The 26,014-nt window shown below is 41.9% G+C and overlaps 1 protein-coding gene across 1 annotated transcript in view; it reads right to left on the bottom strand.

Moving 5' to 3' along the window:
- Window positions 1-26,014, bottom strand: part of vipr2 (vasoactive intestinal peptide receptor 2) — a 126,719-nt gene that overhangs the window by 28,701 nt on the left and 72,004 nt on the right. The window contains exons 6-8 of the mRNA XM_043690682.2: window positions 21,667-21,796; window positions 12,104-12,254; window positions 11,942-12,002 (exon numbers count right to left, since the gene is read on the bottom strand). Coding sequence (XP_043546617.1) covers window positions 11,942-12,002; window positions 12,104-12,254; window positions 21,667-21,796 — 342 coding nt within the window. The remainder of the gene's footprint in view (window positions 1-11,941; window positions 12,003-12,103; window positions 12,255-21,666; window positions 21,797-26,014) is intronic.

Here is a 26,014-nt window from a genome sequence, read left to right as displayed (position 1 = left end):
AGCTCTCACAGTCTCAATGCATAGGTATTTTGAAAGGTCATTCATTAAAAGGAAATCACCCCGATCTTAATATTTTGAATGTGCACTGTGCTGGGAGCTTGTGCACATAGAGCATCCCTTGTCCATTATAGAACCTTCATAATGTTAATATGAAAGGATGGTAAAGTGGGAAGGATCTGTTACTGATGGCGCGATCCCATCAACCAGAGCTAACCTCCTAACTTCCAGAGTCTTACTCAGCCATGCCTTACCCAAGCAACCAGAAAAAATGTTAATTATCAGTATCTTAAGATATTAGAACATAGAATATAGAACAGTACAGCACAGGAATAGGCCCTTTGATCCACAACGTTGTGCTGAATATTATTGAGGATACTTAATAAAAGACCAGAGAGGTCATCGATGCCAATAGGATTGAGAAATGAGAAGGGAAGAGAACGAGAACTGAGTGAGTTGGCTTTGTGTTGGGTAAATATGTTGAGCCTCAATTTATTTCAAAATAGGACATCATTTTGTGCTCATGTCTTGAACAAATATAATAAGTCCTTCTTTTGCAGGACAGAAGTAGTTAGCTCTGCTGCCTCACAGGGCCAGGGATCCGGGTTCAATTCCAGCCTTAGACGACTGTCTGTGTGGAGTTTGCACATTCTCCCCATGTCTGCGTGGGTTTGTTCCTCCCACAGTCCAAAGATGTGCAGGTTAGGTGGATTGGCCATAATGTTCAGGGATGTGTAGGTTAGGTGCATTAGTCAGGGGTAAATGTAGAGTAACAGGGTAGGGGAATGGGTCTAGGTGGGATATTCTTCAGCGGGTTGGTGCAGACGTATTGGGCCTAATGGCCTGTTTCCACACTGCAGACATTATATGAAGTCTTCCTGCTTCTTCGATACCACGTCAAAGAAAACTCAAATTTGATATTTATTTTTATGAGTCACTTTTTCCTGGGAGGGTGGAGAGAGAGCTGGAAGGGAGGGTTCCCAACATATATGTGGGTTTCACACTGCAGTTGGGTGCCAATGACTGAAGCTGTCCTTGGATTCAAACAAAGACCTGGCTGGATTAATTGGGTGCCCTCAGTGTCTCCAACATAATTGGTGTCAGTCCGACTGGAACAAAAATCCATCATTTCATTTTAACTGTTCTGCCACCTAGGGTTTGCCAGCAGGAAATATAGTGGAGTGGGCATTTAATTTGGAACAGAAGCAAGAGGTAGAAAAACAAACAAGAATGTGGGATAAGAAGTCTACAGGTCGGCGCAACATCGAGGGCCAAAGGGCCTGTACTGTGCTGTCATGTTCTATGTTCTAAGAAAAGAATGTCCTATCAAATTCCCTCTACAATGCTTCACTGGAATTGAACACAAGCGTAAGGAACAACACGCTTCATCCTGCCAGATACTCTGCAGAATGAAGAAGTTCCCAACATAAATACATTTCCCATTCTCTTTCTGTGGATGCTGGAGATCTGAAGTAAAAACAGAAAGTGCTGGAAGATTATGAAGAAGGGTCATATTGGATGCGAAAAATTAACTCTGTTTTTCTCTCTCCATGGATGCTTCCAGACCTGCCGAGTTTCCCCAGCATTTTCTGTTTTTATTCCCCATTCTATTGCTGGGTAGAAATGCTGACAATGCAGTTTGGTAACACTAGAAAGGTTTGGGCCCACGCTGAGCAGAACTGAAAGGTATTGAACTGCCTTTTCCTTTGAGTAGACTCTTAGGTCACTGGAGCCTGCTTTATTTTGCAAGGTTTCATGCTTTCCATTCTATTGGTTTACCGGGCCTCAGTTTCTCCCTAAATATAACATAAAAACTGGGAAGAAGGAAAAATGGATTGCATATATATTGCTGATGGGCTCATGTACAAAGGTACAGTATATCCTGAGGATGGGAAGTTATAAAGGGAAATGGGCACACTCAATAAATGGATAAAACTTGAATTAGGATTTCAATTTGTATATAGGTGTGTGTGGATCTGAGACAAAGGTAAATTGGAATATCTTCTTGATGGTGACAGACTGGGAGCTGTGGAGAATTTGGAGGCAGCTAGTGCACTAATATGAAAAAGACCGATGGGATGTGATTCTTTATTCAAGGGGACTAGAATACAAACATATAAAGTTAGAAAGTCACACAGGACAAAAACAGATCCTTCAGTCCAACTGGTCCATGTTGACCATGTTCTCAAACCAAACTAGTCTCCTTGGCCCATATCCCTCTAACTCCCTATTCATGTACCTGTCCAAACGTACTTTAAATGGTATAATTGTACTTGCATTCATCACTTCCTCCGACAGTTCATTCCACCTACTAACCACGCTCAGTGTAAAAATGTTGCCCCTCATGTCCTTTTTAAATCTTTCTCCTCTCAACTTAAAAATATACTCCTTAATTTTGAACTCCCCCACTCTAGGGAAAATACCCTTGCTATTCATCTTATCTATCTATGCCTCTCATGATTTTATGAACCTCTTTTTTAATCACCCCTCAACTACCTACCCTCCAGTGAAAAAGGTCCCAGCTTATCCAACCTATTTTTAGAACTCAAATCCTTCATTCCTAGCAATATCCTACTAAAGCTTTTCTGAACCCTCTCCAATTTAATAATATCCTTCTTATAACAGAGTGACCACAACTGCCACACTGTGTTCTGGAACAGGCCTCATCAACATCCTGTACAACATGAGGAGGTGATGCATCATTTACAAAGAGCTTTGGTTAATTCTGGGCAATGAATCACAGCAAAGGCATGTTGGGATGGGAGGAAGTACAATGAACATTCAGTAGTATGTTACCAGGGTTTATAGGGTTCAGGCATTTGAGGAGTGTACGAATGGATGTGCTACAAATGATAAAAGGATTTGATAGGCTTGATATGGAGGTGAGTCCAAAAGCAAAACACAGGAATACCATTTCTATACAAAACCAAGAAGCTTCCAATGTTTAACTGGAGGAAATTCCCACTCTAATATTGGATGTTGATCAGTAAATGTGACAATTTTAAGACAGGAAAGGTTATAAATGGTGGCAGTTTATGTTGTTTATTGTCAATGGTCCTGTGGAAACCAAAGCTATGTCTTTGGATGATGTTGCCAAGGGTGGAATGTAGATGAGAAGTAGGGGAGACATCCAAGGATAGATTCTTAGGGCATCCCAGAAATGGTGATTTGGAAGTGGGAAGAGACACCATAATGGGTGTTTCCGGCAATGACTAAGTCAGTAAAAAATGTAGTGCGGTGATTGGAAAGCTGCCCAGCTGGATGATAGCGGAGTGGTGTTGGAGGACAACCATGTGGTCAAACGTGTCACAAGCTGAATACCTGTTATGAAGGAAGAAGTGGAATATTTTCCATTCATGACAATTACAAAAAATGCCACTTAGTATCTGCCTCAGCCATTACAGTAAGCAAATAACCTCTTTTCAGCCAGCAAGGCCATTGCAGGTTTGTCATGAACATGTGCCACATTCAGAAAGGCCATTATTGTAGGCTGCCGGCATCTCGCCTGGAAATTGGACACCCATTGTGGGCAAGTTTAGAGAAGATTTGTAACTAGGTTGAGGTTCTGGATGTAGGTTTGCTCACTGAGCTGGAAGGTTCATTTCCAGACGTTTTGTCATCCTACTAGGTAACATCTTCAGTGGGCCTCCGGGCGAAGCACTGCTGATAATTCCTTCGACTGGGACAACACATCCATCCTAGGATAAGCCAAACAGAGACAGGCACGAGAATTCCTAGAAGCATGGCATTCCACCTGGAACTCTATCAACAAACACATCTAGTTAGACCCCATCTAGCACCATGAGAAAAAGAACAGGAAATTACATCACCGCAGGAAAAGACATCACCATAGGAAATGATATCAGCAACCCAAAGAAACCCAAACATATAAATAGAAAGCAGGAATTATCAGCAGGCCCACTGAAGATGTTACCTAGTAGGATGACAAAACATCTGGAAATGAACCTTCCAGCTCAGTGAGCAAACCTATGTCCAGAACCCATTGTGGGTGCAGGTGGCACCTTAAATGTAAGTTTTGAAGTAGGCAAGCAGCATGCCCACTTCTTCCAGAAAGAAGGCTAGTTAGATAAGCCAATCATTACCCTATAGCACCATAGAACACCCAGTCACTACTTTGAAGTATTACTGGAAGGATAACTCAACATTCACAGTCCACTAATTGGTACAAACTAATGAGTGGCCAAACGTCACGGTCATTTAAAGAAAGATCAAAGGTCCCAAAAACTCTTTGTTCTGTGAGGCTAGTCAACAGCAACTTACTCTGATATTGCACCTTTAACATAGAGGAACATCTGAAGGTACTACATAGGAATATATAATACAAAGCATGACATTGAACAATATTAGGAGATATTAGGTCAGATACCAAATGTTTGGTGAAAGTGATAGGTTTTAACAAGTGTCTTAAAGAATTAAAGGGAAAATAGTGAGGTGGAGAGGCACTGAGAGTGAACTCTAGGGGCTTGCACGGCCACCAGTGGTAGAGCATTTATCATTGGGAATACACAAGAGGGTAGAGTTAGAGATGTGCTGACGTCTTGGAGGGTGTGAGATTGAAAGAGATTACAGAGATAGTGACAGCAAGGCAATGGAAGGATTTGAAAACAAGGATAAAAATTTTTAAAACAAGACTTCGCTTGTTCGGATTGGCAATGTAGGTCAGTGAGCACAGGGATGTGGGCGCTTTGGAGAGGGTGCAGAGAGGGTTTTCGAGGATGTTGCCTGGTATGGAAGGTGCGAACTATGAAGAGAGGTTGAGTAGGTTAGGTTTATTTTCATTAGAAAAAAGGAGATTTAGGGGGGACCTTATTGAGGTTTACAAAATCATGAAGGGTATAGACAGGTTGGATAGAGACAAGCTTTTTCCCAGGATGAAGGATTCAATAACGAGAGGTCACTCTTTCAAGGTGAGAGGTGGAAAGTTTATGGGGGAAACATGTGGCAAGTACTTCACACAGAAGGTGGTGGGCATTTGGAACGCATTGCCGGCAGAGATGGTAAAGGCAGGCATGGTAGATTCATTTAAGATGCGTCTGGACAGATGCACGAGTAGGTGGGGAGCAGAGGGATACAGATACTTAGGAATTGACCGACAGGTGTAGACAGTTGATTTGGATCGGTTCAGGCTTGGAGGGCCGAAGGGCCTGTTCCTGGGCTGTAAAGTTTCTTTGTTCTTCTTTGGGATGATTAGGGAACAGGACTTGTTGTGACTTAAGACATTGGCAACTGAGATTCAGATGATACCAAAGCTTGGAGATAGAAAGTAGGAGACTAGACAAGAGTGCATTAGAACATCTGAGTCCAGAGGTAACAAAAGCATGAGTAAAGGTTTCAGCATGCAAAGAACTGAAAGGGAGGGGCAACATTACAGTGGTGGAATGAAGGTAAAAATCCACTGACTTTATTTCAGACTGTGGCTGGGGAGCAGGATGGAGATTTAAAAAGTACTGCATGCACCCTCATTCCTCTCTATGACTGGGCTGCCCTATCATCATCTTCCTGAGTTACTGACTGCCTCATGATGGGAGCTAGCTGCTTTCCTAAACACCTACAAGTGGTAAGCTGTGGTGAAGGGGCCACTTAGTGCCTGCAGCTTACTGACTATCAGCCTCTGATGCTGGATTTAGGCAACATTTGTAAATGTTCTGCCAACTTCCCTTCTAATTTGGGCACAAGTCGCTTATGAGCTTCTCCCTTCCCCAATATGATTTTCTGATGAACAATCACAGCTGCCAGGCTTTCAATTTTAAACTTTCTCATGACTGAACCAAGCTATAAAAAAGTTCAATCATAGAAAAAACACAGAATAAAAACTGGGCAGATTCTTGGCAGATATACTGAAAAGGCAACAGTAGGTTACAGACCCCAGTGAAGGTGAAGATTATCCCCAAACCCTGTCCCAACACTATTAAGCTGCAATTTTACCGAAAGGAGCTTTGCTTGAATCACCCTAAGACAGGAGACAAAGGTATCTTTAGACCCAGTTTTAGGTTTTGGCAATAAAATCCCAGTTTGTCACCCTATAATTAGTTTATTAATTGATGTGTGAAATCATAAGGTTTTGCGAAATCGTTTTTTAATATTGAAACTTGAATGTGGGTTCCTTCAAACGAAATGATCTCATTTGGATTAAGGTATCCCACCTTTCTGGTCCAACTTGAAGAGCACTGGTAAGCAAACTGCATTACATGTATGGCATGGCTGCAACTATATACAGGCTCCATATTTTTAATTCACTTGTGGGATATGGGCGTTGCTGGCTGGCCAGCATTTATTGCTTGTGCCTAGTAGCCCTTGAGAAGTTGGCGATGAGCTGCCTTCTTGAACCGCTGCAGTCCATTACTGCAGATGCCATTGTAAGAATACCAACCCCAAGTCTGTTCCTTATAAATTCCTTCATTCCTCTGACCAAGTCCCCATGATGTGATGACAGTGGGTGGGTGTTGCTTACTGTACTTAATGGGGTCTGAACCCGCTTAGCCCCATACATGTTATTGTTTATCTTCCACATTCATATTTATTTGCAGTTGGGAACGATGCCACTTACATTGATGACATTTGACCAGTAAATGGAAGCACAAAAGAATCCAGCTGTCAGGGGATTTTCTAGCTCATAGTCAGAATAGAAACATTGTTAGATTGCCTTCCTGCATCATGATGGGAACCTGCAGTAAATTCTATAAAGGGAACATTCCTAACTTGACAGACAGAGTGACCAACCATGGCACCCACTTAGCTACAGGACTTTTTTTGGAGTGGCACTGCCAACTGATTTGTTTTTTAAAATTTTTTTTTCTGACCTACAGACTTGCCATTATATTGCATGCAGTCAGTTGGATTTAACGCAATTTTACAATGACAGGAGCCATTATAATCGGGCACGCACAACATATTATTCCATGGCTGAGATACAGCTATGTTGAAACTGGTCGTAAACAGCTGTGAATAACCACAAGCACGCGACCAATACAGACTTACATCAGTGTGGCAAGGGCAGCTTACCATGCGCCAAGACCCTATTAATGTCTAGGCACAAGACAATCACTACATTTCCCTCTTCAAGTTTTAACAACCTGTCACTGACGTCTGGGTGAAATTCCTAACATTTCTCTTTTTCTGACTTAGACACTTTGCAGTGTTAAATCTAAAGCCAAATTGTTTCAAAGTTTTATGTACAAAGGAGAGAACATAATAGTTCAACATAATTGACTCAGTCACTGATGATTTTCTGGTTTATAGACAACTTGTGACAACTCACAAGCCAGAAAAAGTTCACATTTCAGTGACACCAATTCATCTTTCCAATTTACTGCTTTCTGGCCCCAGTTTTGAGTTCTACAATTTCAGCTCACAACCATAGCTTTTATTTTTCTGACAGCAGTTTCTAGAATTGGGTTTTCCTCAGTCATTTTCAATTCCTCTGGTCTCACTTTATTTTCATCTGCTGTCCATTATCTCCACCTTTTGCCTTCCATTAGCCCATTTTCCAGTATATATCTGACTTTCCCATTCGTTTGTTCCCCCCATTCCCACTTTCCTTGTCTCTGTACTTCCTACAAACCTATCTCTGGACTGTAGAAGCCTGGGTTCAAGTCCTAGCTGCTCCAGAAGAGTGTAATAACATCTCTCAGCAGGCTGGGTGTAAAACAAAAAGCAGAGTTTGGAGGAGACTTGTGGACAGTGGTAGTGTCCATACCTCTGAGGAGGCTTGGGTTAAAGTCCCACTTGCACTACAATTCTGTCATAACATATCTTAACAGTTTGATCAGGGAAAATATAGAATGATACTAAGTTATAAGGATACATTTAACAAATTTATACTAAAAAGCTGACCGTTAAAAATATCTATAAAGCAGACATTGTGGGCTCTTGTGGCACTATGGTAGTGAGTCGGAGGGGGTCTGGGTTCAAATCCCACCTGCTCCAGTGGTGCGTAATCACACCTCTGAACAGGTTGATTTAAACACAAAATATATAAGTCAGACCCAGGCATGGAGCTGCAGTCTTTCGCAGGTTTGCACTAGCTTATGTATACCATTAGTATGTGAATCTGTTTTGGTATTCAACGTTAAACGATGTTCCTTTTCAGTTGGGTTTCCTCAGTTTTAAAATTAACAAATAATCTACCATTAGTTGTTGAATATGCAAAAAAGTTTCAAAGTGCTAATAATGCCAAACCTGCTGCAACAGGGAATGATTGAATTGTATGATGTAATTGCACTTTGGGGATAGTGGATAGCACATAAGTGACAAAAGGAGATATGAGGCAGAGGCAGATTGTACAGGGTAGAATCTACAGGATGATACTTCATCAGCCATGATCAAGGCCATTCACTGTCCAAGTCCTACTGAAACCTCTTTCACAATTTATATTCCCACCTAGTTTGGTGCTATCAGCAAGTTTGGAAATATTACAATTGGTCCCCACAGCTAAATCATTTATGCTGCTCCTGAACAGTTATGGATTTAGCATTGATTCTTGCGAAACTCCATAAATAACAGCCTGTTGTTTGAGAATGATCAATTTAATCTTAATGTCTACTTTCTGTCTCAATGCCAATTCTCAATGCAGGTGGTAGCTGCCAGTCCCATGTGCTTTAATTTTACTGACTAACCTCCTGTGTAGGACCCTGTCAAAAGCCTTCTGAAGATCCGAATACACCATACCCACTGACTGTCCTTTGGTTATGCTTCAAGTAACATCCTAAAAGCATCTCCAAATGTTTTAACAACCATGAGTTCCCTTTCATAAATCTATGTTGACTTCCCAACTCTTTTTTAAATGTTCAGTTGTTTCGTCCTTCATTACAGATTCTGACATTTTTGCTACTACTCATGTCAGTCTAATTGGCTGTAATTGTCCACTCTCCTCCTGCCTGCCTCCTTAAATAACGCTCTTATATTTACGACCTTTCAATCGGTAGGAGGTTGTAGAATTATGAAAGATAACCACTGTTACATCCTCCAACACCTTAAGATGAAGGTGTTCATGTCTAGGAAGTTTATCTCGCTTCAATCAAGTGTTAATTTTTCAAGTGCTGCCTCCTTATTAGAACAATTTCTTTTTGTTCTTCTGTTACTCAAACTTGTGGGTATTTATGGGAGATTTTTCAGCATCATTTTCTGTGAAGACTGACAAAAAGTAATTGCTTAGTTTCTCTGCTATTTCCCTCTTCTCACAATAAATTCTTCTATTTCTTTCTGTAAAGGGCCTTGATGATCCTTTTCCTTTCACATATTGATGGAAGCTGTTACAGCCAGTCTGCATATTCCTCAGTAGCTTGCACTCATATCTTCTTTTGACTTTCCTTATCCATTTCTTGGCCCTCCATTGCTGGGTCCTAAATTACTCCCAATCCTCAGGCTTACCACTATTTTTGGCATTATAGTAAGCTACTTGCTTTGATCTAATTGTGATCTTTAACACCTGTCATTAACCATGGCTGATTCACCTCCTCTTTTGGATGTATCGAAAAGAAATAGATATCTATCGCAGATCATGGGGTATTTCTTTGGATAAAGTGATTGCCTGCTTACTGTCAAATCTTTTCCTGCATTTTCCCAAGCTACAATACCCACGTGACACTCTTAGTTTCCTTTGTTCAGATTTAAGACCTTAGCATCAAAATGAACAATGTGACATTCAAACTGCTTGTAAAATGTTATCATATTATGATCGCTATTTCCCAAACACTCTTTTGTAGCAAGACTATTATCTGTCTCATTATACATTACCAGATCCAAAATAGCCCGCTTCAGGTTAGCTTCTCAACATATTGTTCTACAAACCCACCTTGTACACACTTCAAGAATTCACTCTCCACAGCATTAGTGCTGATTTAATCAACCCAGTCTGTATGCAACTTGAAGTCACTTTTTGGGCCAAAGTGATCCTTGCATTTGTCTACATTTTGGGTCTCTTTCTCTAACATTCTCACCATGTGGGCACCACTGAATGAGGAGTGTCATTTTTTTTCATTTACATAAATTATTTGGATGTGAGCATAAGAGGTACAGTTAGTAACTTTGCAGATGACACCAAAATTAGAGGTGTAGTGGACAGCAAAGAGGGTTACCTCAGTTTACAACTGGATCTTGACCAGATGGGCCAATGGGCTGAGAAGTGGCAGATGGAGTTTAACTCAGATAAATGTGAGGCGCTGTATTTTGGGAAAGCAAATCTTAGCAGGACTTGTACACTTAATGGTAAGGTCATAGGGAATGTTGCTGAACAAAGAGACCTTGGAATGCAGGTTCATAGCTCCTTGAAAGTGGAGTCGCAGGTGGATAGGATAGTGAAGAAGGCATTTGGTATGCTTTCCTTTATTGGTCAGAGTATTGAGTACAGGGGTTGGGAGGTCATGTTGCAGCTGTACAGGACATTGGTTAGGCCATTGTTGGAATATTGCGTGCAATTCTGGTCTCCTTCCTATCGGAAAGATGTTGTGAAACTTGAAACGGTTCAGAAAAGATTTACAAGGATGTTGCCAGGGTTGGAGGATTTGAACTTTATAGGGAGAGGCTGAACAGGCTGGGGCAGTATTCCTTGGAGCGTCAGAGGCTGAGGGGTGACCTAATAGAGGTTTACAAAATTATGAGGGGCATGGATATGATAAATAGACAAAGTCTTTTCCCTGGGGTCAGGTAGTTGGAACTAGAGGGCATAGGTTTAGGGTGAGAAGGGAAAGATATAAAAGAGACCTAAGGGGCAACTTTTTCACATAGAGGGTGGTAACATGTATGGAATGAGCTGCCAGTGGAAGTGGTGGAGGCTGGTACAATTGCAACATTTAAGAGGCATTTGGATGGGTATATGAATAGGAAGGCTTTGGAGGGATATGGACCGGGTGCTGGCAGGTGGGACTAGATTAGGTTGGGATATCTGGTCAGCATGGACGGGTTGGACCGAAGGGTCTGTTTCCATGCTGTACATCTCTATGACTCTATGAGTGAACAAAGACCTTAATAGAAAAGTTGCTTGTTAAATCTCTGGTGCCTCTCGGGAATAGAGGACCATGATAAAGAACTGGTACAACACAAAGATAGTTTTATAGTTACCCGATAATGTTGCAACAGGACAACTGTCTCAGCGGTAGAATACTAGACTATGAGTGAGAAGGGTATGTGTTCATTGTGTGCAACCAACTTAAGAGATCTGAGTACTGAAGGAATACTGCACTGTGAGACGTGTTGACTCTTTCCATTGAGCTGTTAAGCTGAGGCCCATCCATCCTGCCTGATGGACATAAATGATCCCAAAGTCCTTAATGAAACAGGTGCAGGCATGTTCTCCTGGGTGTCCTGACCAATAACCATTCCTCAGCCAACGCCATGAAACCAGATTATCTGATCATTATCACATTGCTGTAATGAAGGCAGACAATGCTGGAAATATCTTGCAGATCTGGCAATATATGTGGGGAGAAAAGCACACATAATTTACCAGGCCGATGGCCTTGTAAGCAGAACTATTTGTATTATCGCATCGCTGTCAGTAGGAAATTTATGTTTGCAAATTTGCTGCTTTATTTCCTACATTGGAACAATGGCTTCATTTCAAACCCACTTCAACTTGCTGCAAAACATTTTGCGATGTTCCCTGGTCAGGAAAGGTGGTATATAAACACAAGTGTCCCCTTCTCCACTCGGGAGTCCTGTCAAAAGGTCTAAGGGCATTTACTCTAACCTCTCCTCCCCGTTTATTGTCCCCAGCTACCCAGGTGTGTGTCAGTACTGATGATTAACAGAACTAGTTAATAGCACCACAAAATAAAGAGGTCAAAGAAGAAGGAGAATTAATAGCTGTGTTTGTATTCATCTAATATTACTCATTTTACTCCAATCAAAGGGAGGGTTTGAGACCCAACCCGAAAACTGCCATGAAAAAGACATTACAATTATTGCTAATATTGCTCATACTCACGCAATGTCTTCGAAATAGATTCTTGTAATAGTCCAGACAATTGCAATGATTGCTGGAATTCCTGTAGGAAAGTTTAGCAGGTTAATTCAAATCATAAGGAAGTTGGCTGGATTTCATCTGGAATCTGTTAAGAACATTTTCTGATCAAAAAAAAGGGCTTACCCCAGCCAATCAGTATGTAGAGGACAAAGTATTTATTTTCCGAGAAAAAGATCATAAGGAGGGTGTGCAGGTACAAACCTTCCACCAACAGCCAGTAGAAGTTGGCAATGACGAAATACTGGAAGAAGACCAAAATCGTTTTACAGGCAATCTAGAGAGAAACAATGAGAGGAATAGAGTTCAACTGTGATCAAAAGAAGAGACTGTGTAAACAAATTGGCTAAAAATAGCATGGAAAATGCAGGAGAGTGTGTATTTTCCAATGTTATTTCCGTCACTAAAGATAATGAACCTCTTCCGCACAATAACTGCCACTCCAAATATTCATCTCAGCAGAAGGCAATCTTACAGGAAGACGTACAACCATCTTGCAACTCCTTTACATGACATTAAGAAATCTAACTGTTGTCTGGTACCCTGTTCATCAATTCAGTGACGTTGATGCAATTTATGAAGTGAAGACATCAGTGTTTATATAGGAATAGGTTACGCAGACATGTCTATCAAATTTAACACATCACAACCCAACTTGTTAGATGGATCCTTGATGTTCTCACTTTACCACATAAATAATTTATCTGGATCATAAATAATTTAACTTTTCTTTATAATCTTGAGCTTAACTATTTGCGTCACTGTGATGTTTGTATTTTAAATATAAGTTTGATCTCTTAACTTTTCTCATGATCATGATACTTAATACAGTGTTTGGGAACCGTTTTGTTGCTTATATCTGTACCACGTCAAAATTAATTATATTTTTGAGTTGGGCCACAAAAGATTACAAAATGACAACTTTCACTTATATAATATCTTTAAGTTGGGTACTATCTCAAGCCATTCACAGGGACATAGCAAGTATGACTTGACACTGCGTCATAACAGGAGACCTTGGGACAGGCGACCAAAAGGTTGAGGCCATGACTGGCAAGCAAAGAAAGGTTGCTTTAATCCTGGCACGTGGTGAAAATACAGTTTAAAACATGCATAAAAGGGAGAAAATGATGTAACTGACACAAACAAGTAGAGAAAATGCTGGAGAAATTCAGCAGGTTTGACCCAATCTGTCGAGAGAAACAAAATTAGTGTTTTGCATCTGGTATGACACTGCTTCAAAACTGAAAAGTGTTCAAAAATATTTTTTATATACTTAGGACCCTATTCTCTCCCCTTGACAAAATAATTTACACCCATTTTATCATCACCTTTCCTCTTTCTCCATTATTAACAACCCCTTTGCCTTCTGCATTAGGCCTCTGCCTCTGTCAAAAGTATAAAAAGAAAATATTTCAACAGCTTTCAGTTCTGAAGAAGTCATATCAGACTTGAAACATTAACTGCATTTTGCTCTCCACAGATGTTCCCAGACCTGCCGAGTTCCTCTAGCATATTTCTGTGTTTGTTTCGGATTTCCAGCATCTGCTGTAATTGGCTATTATTCAAGTGGCATAGCTAATAAACCATCTGCGATACAGAGGTTAATGTAGGCGGGCACTTGGGAACTATTCACTTTAAACTATTTAAAGATAGAGTGGTAATCTTTAGGGCAATCAGCATCCTTTATGTGGAGCATATACTGTTCCACTTAAACAATAATCAATCACAAAAAACTGTTTATATATTTCTTTATGAACATTGTATCCGATTGCAGTGACTTTTTAATTTTCATTCAGTTAGGTTAGTGCTCAATTTGGCTTTGAATTGAATGTTGCATAAATCCGCCTCAAACGCCTGGTGCATATCTTAATCCCCAAGTAGTTTGTGCCCATTAAAGGACAGGGGACCAGAAAGTAAGAATTCATTTGGATTTCTAAGCCCAGTGTAATCAAATGACATTAACTCAGGCCATGACTCTATATAAATAAATAGGATGAGAGGATGTTGTATAATGGAATACTACATTCCCAGTTAAGCCAGTGATATTTGCTTGCTAGCAAAAATATACCCAAAAGATTTTATGTAAATGTAAACTTCTCTCTTCAAATTCCTAAATTTGCGGCCAATGCTCAGTTATGTTAGGCAGTGTAGATGTACCACCCACGTTGCTCGGCACTGTCTCATTTATATTAATTAGCTCGTGTAGGTTTAATTGCTTTTTCCGGAAGTTTGATTTTTCTGGCTCCCCTTGATCACAGATTTTTTAAAATTCTCCCAGCGTGTCCCTTGTTACCATCAATGCAAATGATCATAACTTATATTGTCATAGCCTTTCACGTGCTTACTTTGAATGAAAAAACTCTTGTGTCTCCAGCTTTCATAACTGGGTGTCATTGTTAGTATCCTTGCTTTTTCTGATATATATTAATCATCTAAATCTTGTGCACAGGGGATAAGTTCAAAGTTTATGGATGATACAAAGCTGGGAAGCATGATGAACCATCAGGAGGGTAGTTTAGAAGTTTAAAAGTATATGGACAAGTTGGTGAAATGAGTGGACAAATTCAATGGAGATGTGCAGGTTAGGTAAACTGGCTATGCTAAATTGCCCACAGTGTTCAGGGATGTATGGTTAGGTGCATTAGTCAGGAATAAAATGTAGAGTAATAGGGGAATGGGTCTAGGTGGGTTACTCTTTGGAGGGTTGGTGTGGACTTGTTGGGCTGAAGGGCCTGGTTTCACACTGTAGGATTCTATGAAAAATGATACATTTTGGCAGGAAGATGTTGTGAAACTTGAAATGATTCAGAAAAGATTTACAAGGATGTTGCCAGGGTTAGCAGGTTTGAGCTATAAGGAGAGGCTGAATAGGCTTGGGCTATTTTCCCTGCAGAGTAGAGGCTGAGGGGTGACCTTGTAGAGTTTTTAAAAAATCATGAGGGGCATGGATACGGTGAATAGCCAAGGTCTTTTTCCGAGGGTAGGGGAATCCAAAACGAGAGGGCATAGGTTTAAGGTGTGAGGGCAAAGATTTAAAGGGGCAACTTTTTCACATAGGGTGTGGTGCGTGTATGGAATGAGCTGCTAGAGGAAGTGCTGGAGGCTGGTACAATTACACCATTTAAAAGGCATCCGGATGGGTACATGATCAGGAAGAGTCAAGTTTGGAGTAATGCTGGAAAAGAATAGCAGGTCAGGCAGCAGGAAAATGGACATTTCGGGCAAAAGCCCTTCATCAGGAAAGTGATGATTAGGAAGGTTTAGAGGGATATGGGCCAAGTGCTGGAAAATGGGACTAGATTAATTTAGGATTTCTGGTCAGCATGAATGAGTTGCACCGAAGGGTCTGCTTCTGTGCTGTACATCTCTATGACTATAATATGGAGAGGCACTACAAAAAAAAGAATAACATTCTCATCAGTATGCAGGAGCAGAGCCCGGGGGGGGGGGGCTACATGGCATAAAGCATTGAAGGTGGCACTACAGCTTGAGACTACTGTTAATAAAACATCCTTGACATGTTAATGGGGCATAGAATACAAGAACAAGGAGGTAATGTTGGACTTGTATAAGACACTAGTTTGCCCTCAGGTGGGGTATTATGTGTAGTTCTGGATGCCACATTTTAGGAGCACTAAGGTTCAAAAAGGTTCATGGGAATTGCACAAGGCATAAGGAACATCAGTCGTGAAGATAGATTGGAAAAGTGGGGACTATTTTCCTTGGAGAAACAAAAAAGTGGGGAGAGATTTGACAGGGATGTTGACCACGAGTGGTCTGGACAGATTAGGTTAGGAAAAAACTGCTCCAACCCATGAAAGGATCAAGAACGAGAGGGCCCTGATTTAAAGTAATTGGCACAAGTGAGATGAGAGAAAACTTCTACACACAGTAGCTGACTGAAATCTGGAATGCAGACTCTGGTGGAGGCAAGTTCAACTCAAGCCTTTCAAAGGGATTTAGACTGTTATTTGAAAAGGAACATGTGCAGGGTTACAGGGAGAATGACACTAAGTGAACTGCCTATTCAGAGCGTTGGCGCAGACTTTATTGTTTTTACAATCTGTGCTCGGTATAATGAAGTGACAACACTGTTTCCATCTGGTTTGGCCGTAGCCTTCTGCCTTCCAGATGAGTTGATAAACCATGGGTGCCTCTTCTGTTGATTTTCTGAGGTGATTTGCTGCTAGTTCCCTCGCATTGCTCCTTCAAACACCACCACCACTACAACAGATGAACTGTTCAACCGTGCGAGAGAATCATAGAGTCACAGAGATGTACAGCATGGAAACAGGTGCTTCATGTCGACCATATCCCAACCAATCTAGTTCCACCTGCCACCACCTGGCCAGTATCCCTCCAAACCATTCCTCTTCATATACCCATCCAAATGCCTTTTAAATGTTGTAATTGTACAAGCCTCCACCACTTCCTCTGGCAGCTCATTCCATATCCGTACCACCCTCTGTGAAAAAGTTGCCCCTTAGCTCTCTTTTATATCTTTCCCCTCTCACCCTAATCCTATGCCCTCTAGTTCAGGACTCTCCCACCCCAGGGAAGAGACTGTCTATTTACCCTATCTATGCCCCTCATAATTTTATTAACCTCTATAAGGTCACTCCTCAGCCTCTGACGCTCCAGAGAAAACAGCCCCAGCCTGTTCAATCTCTCCTTGTAGCTCAAATCCTCCAACCCTGGCAACATCCCTTTAAGTCTTTTCTGAACCCTTTCAATTTTCACAATATCTTTCTGATAGAAGGAGATCAGAATTGCATGCAATATTCCAACAGTGGCCTAACCAATGTCCTGTACAGCCGCAACATGACCTCCCAACTTCTGTACTCAATACTCTGACCAGTAAAGGAAAGCATAACAAACTCCTTCTTCACTATCCTATCTGCCTGCAACTCCACTTTCAAGGAGCTATGAACCTGCACTCCAAGGTCTCTTTGTTCAGCAACACTCCCTAGGACCTTACCATTAAGTGTATAAGTCCTGCTGAGATTTGCTTTCCCAAAATGCAGCACCTCACATTTATCTGAATTAAACTCAATCTGCCACTTCTCAGCCCTTTGGCACATCTGATCAAAATCCCATTGTAATCTGAGGTAACCTTCTTCACTGTCCACTACATCTCCAATTTTGGTGTCATCTGCAAACTTACTAACTGTACCTCTTATGCTCACATTCAAATCATTCCTATAAATGTTGTAAAGTAGTGGACCCAGCACTGATCCTTGTGGCACTCCACTGGTCACAGGCCTCCAGTCTGAAAAACAACCCTCCACCACCACCCTTCTACTTTTGAGCTAGTTCTGTATCCAAATGGCTAGTTCTCCTTGAATTCCATGAGATCCAACCTTGCTAACCAGTCTCCCATAGGGAACCTTGTTGCACGCCTGACTGAAACCCATATAGATCACATCCACTACTCTTCCCTCATCAATCCTCTTCGTTACTTCTTCAAAAAACTCAATCAAGTTTGAGAGACATGATATCCCATGCACAAAGCCATGTTTACTATCACTAATCAGTCCTTGCCTTTCCAAATGCATGTACACCCTGTACCTCAGGATTGCTGCTGTTCACAGGATCTTGCTGTGCATAAGTCGAATGGCTGTGTTTGCCAATAGCAGAGGTTTCCAAATGATAGTGACTGAGCATGTGCGTAAGGAGCAATGTCAATGTGATGTGAGATCACATGAAACTTGAACCTGAGTGTTTCCAGTGGTATCCTGTCATATCGTGCATTGTGCATCATTGAAGTGAGTAAACATTCTTGGCATTCACTGACATGGGGGTGAACTGCACATACTGACAGCTCAGGCCATTAGCTGTTAAGCTATGACTGGACCCTTACAACAAGCAGCAAGAGAGCCACAAAAGTGAAACCTCACCCCAATCAGCGCTGTACAGTGGCCTGCTCAGCAACACGATTGTAGGAGAGAAAAAGCCCAAAGACAAGCCCAGCAGCAACAGGGAGCAACAGACAAAGGAATGCAAGGACCACTAAAGCAACGAAGCACATAGCCTCATGCGACATTGACAAAACTCAGCAAGCGGTCAAAGTAGAGAACATGGGAAGTTGAATGGATCAGTTGACCACAGTGAGTAAGAGATTACTGCAGATTAGAGGTCTTCACAGAGAGGGGGAAATAAAATCTCCAAGATACCATAGCTCTAAGAAACAATAAGCCCATGATGGAACAGCCCTTGCCTTTACCGGAGCCTCTGGACTAGATGACAGGTGTAAGTCTCACTCTTTAAGATGCAAATACATTGGAAGCAATTCACAGCAGGTTTGTTAGACTGAACCCTGGAATGACGAGTTCTCTTGTGAGGAAGGTTTGGACAGGCTGGCTTAGAAGACCAAGAGGTAACTTGATTGAAACATATAAAATCCTGAGGGCCTTGACAGGATGAATGTAGAAAGGATGTTTCCTCTTGTGGGAGAACCTAGAAGGAGGAGTTAATGTTTAAAAATAAAGGGTCTCCTATTTAAGGCTGAGATGATGAGGATATTGTTTCTCATTGAAATTCATGAGTTTTTGGAACTCTCCTTGAAAAGCTGGTAAAAGCATTCTTTAACCATTTTTAAGCCACAGACAGTTAGACTCTTGATAAGGAAGGGCGTAAAGGTTACTGAGACCGAGCAGGAGTGTGAAGTACTCTGATCAGAAATTGAACATGCAACAGATTGAAGGCGGGTGGCTTACTCTCGCTCCTAATTCATAAGCTCATACATGTTCACTCATCAATTCTAACTTTTCAAAATTCCCTAGATTTGGGAAGATTCCACTAGATTGAGAAACAGCAGTTGTAACTCCTTTGTTCAAAAAGAAACAGAAGGCTACCGGGAGAAAGTGAGGACCGCAGATGCTGGACAGTCAGGGTCAAAAAGTGTGGCGCTGGAAAAGCACAGCAGGTCAGGTAGCATCTGACAAGCAGGGGAGTCGATGTTTCGGGTATTTAGCATCTGTTGTCAGGGTGATGATCGAATATTAGAGATGTTATAGCAGCGTGATTAGAAAAATGTAAGGGAATCAGATAGAGCCAACACAGTTTGTATGAACAAGAAATTGCATATATTGGAGTTCTTTGAGGAAGTAAAAGTCCTGTGGATATAAGGGAATAGTGGATGTACTATACTTGGAGGATAGGAGCTTCTGATGGATCCTGGTCCAGAAGTTGGTTCTGTTGCAGATGATAGTGCGCTCCTACTTTTTGAAGAAGCTCCTGAGGTGTGATTACCTTCAGCAAAGCAACCTCATGTTGAACCTGGTACAGAAACGATATCACGGTTCACACAAAGATAAATCTCTGCCTGAGGCAAAACAAAACGTCTTCATCTCTTTATCTCCAGAATCACCATCAGTGTGCTCTTTACTCTTCCATTCATCTGCCAGCTTCAACCCTGGATGAAAGTCCAATGGATTAGGAGCTGACAGGGTGATCTTCAGTTCCCTGTCTTCCTTTCTGAGGGACTGTGGTGGTTCAAGTCCTGGAGTTTTCTCTCCTGATTTGATGCTTCCTTGATTGCTTCTCATGCTGTTACATTCACAAGTGTCACAGCCCAGGAACCAGCAGTCGAGGGAAGCTGTCATCCCACTCCACCAATATGCCCACCTCCCACAGAAACAATAAGGAAGCCCATATCTCCTCTACGTCCTCCAAGAGAACCAGGAATACATTTGGAAATTGATGCCTTGGACAGAAAAGGCTTGAGAGAAATGATGGGAGGGATGGACGTAAGAACGGATGAAAACAATAAACATTTAATGAGGTTAATACTTTGTGGGAAGATTAAAGAGTTAACCATACTTTACTGTAAAAATAACTGTAATAAGACATCAGATCATAAGTCACTGGAACCCCAGAGTAGGCTTCCAGAGATATTCTCTGTCTTCCTATCTCTTGTATGAAGTTACTGTGATAAAAGGGTGCTGGTGATCACTGAGGTGGGTGTGCGCTATCTTTTGTCAACAATCGAGAATGTGATACCTCTAGACTTCAGAACTTTAATAGCTTCATGGATTGAAACAATCAACAAAGATAAACAGTTACCCAGGGAAAGAAGCAGCAATAAATCTTTCTGGAATAAACCGTTTCCCAAGATGAAAGGGATATGGAGAAACTGTGATAAAGGAATTAAAAGCAACATGCTCATTAGTTATCCCTGGGAAGAAGGATTTGAAGCAACATGGACAAGCTGTTCCCTGGGACAGAGGAAATAAAACTGCATGTTAATCTGCTGCCTCCTGACAAATGGATATTTAAGACCTGTCTACAGAAGGATGTCCTGAGGTTAAAGGATAAAAGCAAGATGGGCTGTTTCAAACAGACAGCTAACCCTGAATGTAACAAGGAACTGGGGAGCTACTTCTGAAAAGAAAGACTTGAGGACTCCAGAAGTGTCATCAGTGTTGGGGATGAAAGAATCTAAAGGATCATCAATAATCCCTCACCACACACATGAAAGAGAGAAAATTGTATTAGAATCCAACTCCACAACACTTCAGCAGCAGAACTTCGAAGAACAACACTGCACAAGGATCGAACCCTGGAACACGTCCACAGATAGACCCTGTTGATTAGAATCAGACCTAAATTTCACCACTAACTGGGTAATAGCCAAGTTGAGTTGTGGGCCTTAACTTGCTTACTTGAGGGGGCTTATTTTGGTCGCGACATGCAATAAAATTTAAATCATTGTTTCAGTATTTGATGGTCTGTGAGATTTCTTAATAAGTGGCCAAATTAAAGGTAACTTGTGATGATTTACCCACAACATCACAGTGAGCCGACTGAGCTGGCTAAGGATAGCAGCCTTAAAACACAACCTCACCGAGCTAAAGAGCTATCGCAGCACAGCTCACAGTCTGAGACACTACAATTTACTGAATGTTCAAGATGATTTAAGAAAAATGCTAGATCCTATCTGGAAATACTCTCAAGAAAATTTTAGAAACTTATCATAGGAGAATCAGACACTTACCTGGTCAGATTTGGGTCTTTTATCCAATTAAACCCTGAGCAATGTAGAAATTGCAGCTCTGGGAACAGACCATTGGCTCTCTACCACCAGGGGTCGCTGTTGCTATTACAGTGAGACTATCACCAGGGATTATGTATGGATCCCTGGGGAGAGGTCAATGTAAAGAAGGAGATGGTCTTTGGGGCGAGGTTGCCAGTGAGGTTGGTGAGTAGAGTTAACAAGTCAGAAACGAAGGGCCTCCTCTACTGATGACGGATCTCTTGATTAGGAGAAGAGTGATTATGAATGAGGATCTCTCTCGTCCAATCATCATTGCAGTAGGTTGCAGGCACCTCTGACAGAGCCTCAGCTAGTCTCCAGGGCAACGGGATGGGCACGACTGCCTGCATCATAATCAGAGGGAGCAGCACCTCCATCGGTCTGCCAGCAACCCTCTCCGCACATCCAAACCTGCCCACAGGAGGGTGTAAATTCCACCTTGGTTGTGAGACATGGGCTCCAATTCAGTGCAGAAGGCTTATTTCTCAGTATAGGTCATGTTTACACGAGGACCTCTCATTTTAAAATTAAGATGAAGTGCTTTATCAATACAAATTTTATTAACTGCAATAATTCTCTGATCATTCTATTTGTTAGTAATCAGTGGACTGTATTACTTCATTGCGCTGGGAAGAATGTAACAGTGACTCACCTGTGCTGCTTCAGTACACTGATGATGTTCTGAATACAAAATTTCATCTTTCAGTAAAACAGATATTGCACGCAAAATGAAAGAGAAAAACAGGTTCAGGTGGATGTAGTTCCGCGTGCAATGAAGTTTTCTGTGCGCAGGAAAAAAATAACAACAGAAATTAGTCTGTCTGAATAATATCGGTTTAAACCTAGCATTTCCTATCATCAATTTTATATTGATTACTATCAGTACTAAAGTTAGCTTTACTAAAACTGCTTATGTTCCTTAAAACACGATAAGAACTGAACTGTCATCTTTTGCATTTCTTGATGAACTCTTGCCCACAATAAGAGTTCTTCTTGCTTTGTGTTGGTATTTAATTTGAGCATTAAGAAACAAAATTGCTTCAGTAATTTTTCAAATCGAATGTTACAAAGTAACCTGGACTTTAGGATTTGCCAAAGCAGTTTATAACCAATTAGGCACTTTTGATATGTAGTTGTCCCTTTAATGTAAGCAACACAGTAGCCAAAGGAAAACTATCCTTCCACATCTACCCTGTCAAGCCCGCTAAGAATATTGTATGTGTGATTAGACCATAACGCACAGGAACAGAATTAGGCCAGTCAGTCCACTGAGTCTGCTCAATAAGATCATGGCTGATCTGATCATCCTCAACTCTATTTGACCCCTGCTCCTTTGATTTCCTTGCCAATTAAAAATCTGTCCGCCTCAGGTTTCAATAGACTTAATGACTCAGCCTCAACAGCCCTCTGCCGCAAAGAATTCCATGGATTCATTACTCTCAGAGTGAAAAAAATTTCTCCTCATCTCCATCTTAGAGAGTGGTCCCTTATTCTGAGATCATGCCCTTTGTTCTAAGACTCTCCTTTAAGAATCTTTCACTTTTCACTCTTCTAAATTCCAAAGAGTCCAGGCCCAACTGACTCAACTTCTCCTCATGAGACAGTCCCTCCATACCCAGTATCAGCACAGTGTAGCCCAAAACTGTTCACTGTACTTCAGCTGTGGTCTGACTAGGTCCTTGTATAGCTTTGGCAAAACCTCCATGCTTTTATCTTCTATTCCCTTTGCCTTCTTTATTGCCTTCTGAACTAAGATGCTAACCTCTTGTGACTCTGTCTTCTACTCATGAGCCAATTCTCAATCCATCCAAATACATGACCTCTGACACCATCAATTAGAATCCCTCAGATTATTTCAGCCATGGTCTAACCAATGCCTTGCTTTAGCAAGAACTCCCTATTGTTATACACCATTCCCTTTGACATTAAGGCCGTGGTATATCCCCAGACAATTAATCAGAAACTCAGGTTTGAAGACCCAAATTAAAATCCTGCCACAGTGGATGGTGGATTTTGAATTTAATAAACATCTGAAGTAAAGAGTGTAATGATGACCATGAAACCACGTCGATTGTCAGAAAAAAACATCTGGTTCAGTAATGTCCTGAAAGAATCATAGTCATACAGTCATTCAGCATGGAAACAGACCCTTCGGTCCAACTAGTCCATGTCAACCATGTTCCCTAACTAAACATTTTCCACCTGTCTGCATTTGGCCCATATCCCTCCAAACCTTTCCTATTCATGTACTTAACCACATGTCTTTTAAATGTTATAACTGTACATTCATCCACCACTTCCTCTGGCAGTTCATTCCACATACTAACCACTCTATGTAAAATGTTGCCCCTCATACTTTTTAAATCTTTCTCCTCTCTCCTTAAAAAAATACCCCCTGGTTTTAAACACCCCCACTCTAGGGAAAAGATCCTTGCTATTCACCTTGTCTATACCCGTCACGATTTTATAAAACTCTATGAGGTAACCCCTCAACCTCATACACTCCAGTAAAAAATGTCTCCGCTTATCCAACCTATCCAAATAACCAAAACCCTCCATTCCAAGCAACATCCCGGTAAATCTTTTCTGAACCCTCTCCAATTTAATAATATCCTTGTTATAGCAACGTGACCAGAACTGCACACAGTACTCCAGAAGAGGTCTCACCAATGTCCCATAGAACCTCAACATGACTGGTCTGGCCTACATGTGACCCAATCCATGTGGATGACTCTCTACTGCCCTCTGAAATGGCTTAGCAAGCTACTTAGTTGTCACAGTGGCTTTAAAGTCTCAAAAAAGAAATGAAACTGGACGGATCACCTGGCATCAACCCAGGCACCAGTAAAGACAGAAACAGTCCTGTTGACCCTGAAAAGTCCTCCTCACTAACATCTGGGGGGTAGTGCCAAAATTGGGAGAACTGTCTCACAGACCCGTCAAGCCACACCCTGATATAGTCATACTCACAGAAGCATGCCTTACAGACAATATCCCAGACACCATCATCACCATCCCTGGATATGTCTTGTCTCACCAGTAGAAGTGGCAGCACAGTGGTATACAGTCAGAAAGGAGTTGCCCTGGAAGTCCTCAACATTGACTCCTGACCCCATGAAGTCTCATGGCTTCAGGTTGAACATGGGAAAGCAACATCCTGGTAATTATCACGTGCCTTGGCTGATGAATTGATACTCTTCCATGTTGAACAACACACTGAGAGTGACACAGGCACAAAATATACTCTGGGTGGTGGGATTTCAATGTCCACCACCAAGAATGACTAGGCAGCAGTAATATTAATTGAGCTGGTTGGGTCCCAAAGGATATAGCTGCTAGACTGGCTCTGCGGCAGACAGTGAGGGAACCAACTAGAGGGAAAAACATTCTTGACCTCATCTTTACCAATCTGCCAGCTGCAGATACGTCTGACCACGACAGTATCGGTAAGAGAGACCACCACACATTGTCTCCACAATCAAACTCCCGCCTTCATATTGAGAACATGTGCTGTGTGGCACGATCACTGTGCTAAATGGGACAGACTTTGAACAGATCTAGTAACTCAAGACTGGGATTCCATGAGATGCTGTGGCCCATCAACAACAGCAGAATTGTACTCCAGCACAATCTGTAACCTCTTGGCCAGGCATATCCCTCTCTCAACCATTACCATCGTTAGGGAATCTACAAGGCACAAGTCAGCAGTGTGATGGAATACTTCCCACTTGCCTGGATGAGTGCAGCCCCAACAACACTCAAATCCCAGCAGATTCCTTTTAAAATTGGGAAGAAAACTATCCAGGTTTGTTGATGTAAGTCTGAAGGTGATGATTCTCCACTGGGTTAGAGCTCAATGCGAGCTCATAGTCTCGCGTATCACTGAGGGTCTTGGTAAGCTAAGCCCCAGGAATAAGAACATAAGAACTAGGAGCAGGAGTAGGCCATCTGGCCCATGGAGCCTGCTCCGCCATTCAATAAGATCATGGCTGCTCTTTTCATGGACTCAGCACCACTTACCTGCCTACTCACCATAAAACAGAATTCCTTTACTGTTGAAAAACCTACCTTTATTGTAAAAATATTCAGTGAGGTAGCCTCAACTGCTTTAATGGGCATGGAATTCCACAGATTCACAAACCTTTGAGCGACAAAGTTCCTCCTCAACTTAGTCCTAAATCCACTCCCCCTTATTTTGAGACTATGCCCCTAATTCTAGTTTCACCCACCAGTGGGAACAATCTTCCTGATTCTAACTTATCTATTCTCTTCATACGTTTCTACAAGATTCCCTCCCCCATTCTTCTAAATTCCAATGAGTACAGTCCCAGTCTACTTATTCTCTCCTCATAAACTAACCCCCTCAACTCCAGACTCAACCCAGTGAACCTCCTCTGCACCCCCTCCAGTGCCAGTACATACTTTCTAAATTAAGGAGACCAAAACTGTACACAATACTTCAAGTGTGGCCTCACCAGCACCCTGTGATACAAGAGCCTCTCACTTTCCTTCCACTGCACCCAGGCAAATGGGTGTCTGACATCTGGGTCCTCACCCCTTTCAAGGAGAGAATCCTCATGTGTATGGGAGAAGAGCCAGACTGCTCCTGTGGGGATACTGAAAGATTCATGTCCCACCAACTGAGTAAGTACCATTCTTCATTCCAATGTACGTCTCCCAGTAACAGCACTGTCAGTCATGTTCATTACACATCACTTCTAACCATTAGTTGCAAAGTCCCACTCTCTTCTTTCACTTGCCAATACCTCCAGAGAGACAGGCAGAGCCCACCTCCTTGAGAACAGGAGTACTGAGGCTTCAGGTGACCCATTGACAATACTGCCTCCTGCACCCTGCACCAGCTCCGATGATGGCACCCCGGTGGGAACATCAGGCTTTGAGAGTGTGCGAGCACAATCTGGTGGGCAGCTGGCCAAGGTGAAAACAAAACCCCAGAATGCTGGCACACGGGAGGCCACCAGAGACCAGGCTACTTATCA

The sequence above is a fragment of the Chiloscyllium plagiosum genome, unplaced genomic scaffold (genome assembly GCF_037043375.1).
Source record: "Chiloscyllium plagiosum isolate Xiang-an unplaced genomic scaffold, Cpla_swu_hap1 HiC_scaffold_5, whole genome shotgun sequence".
NCBI lineage: Eukaryota > Metazoa > Chordata > Chondrichthyes > Orectolobiformes > Hemiscylliidae > Chiloscyllium > Chiloscyllium plagiosum.
This window is presented reverse-complemented; position numbering and strand designations above follow the sequence as displayed.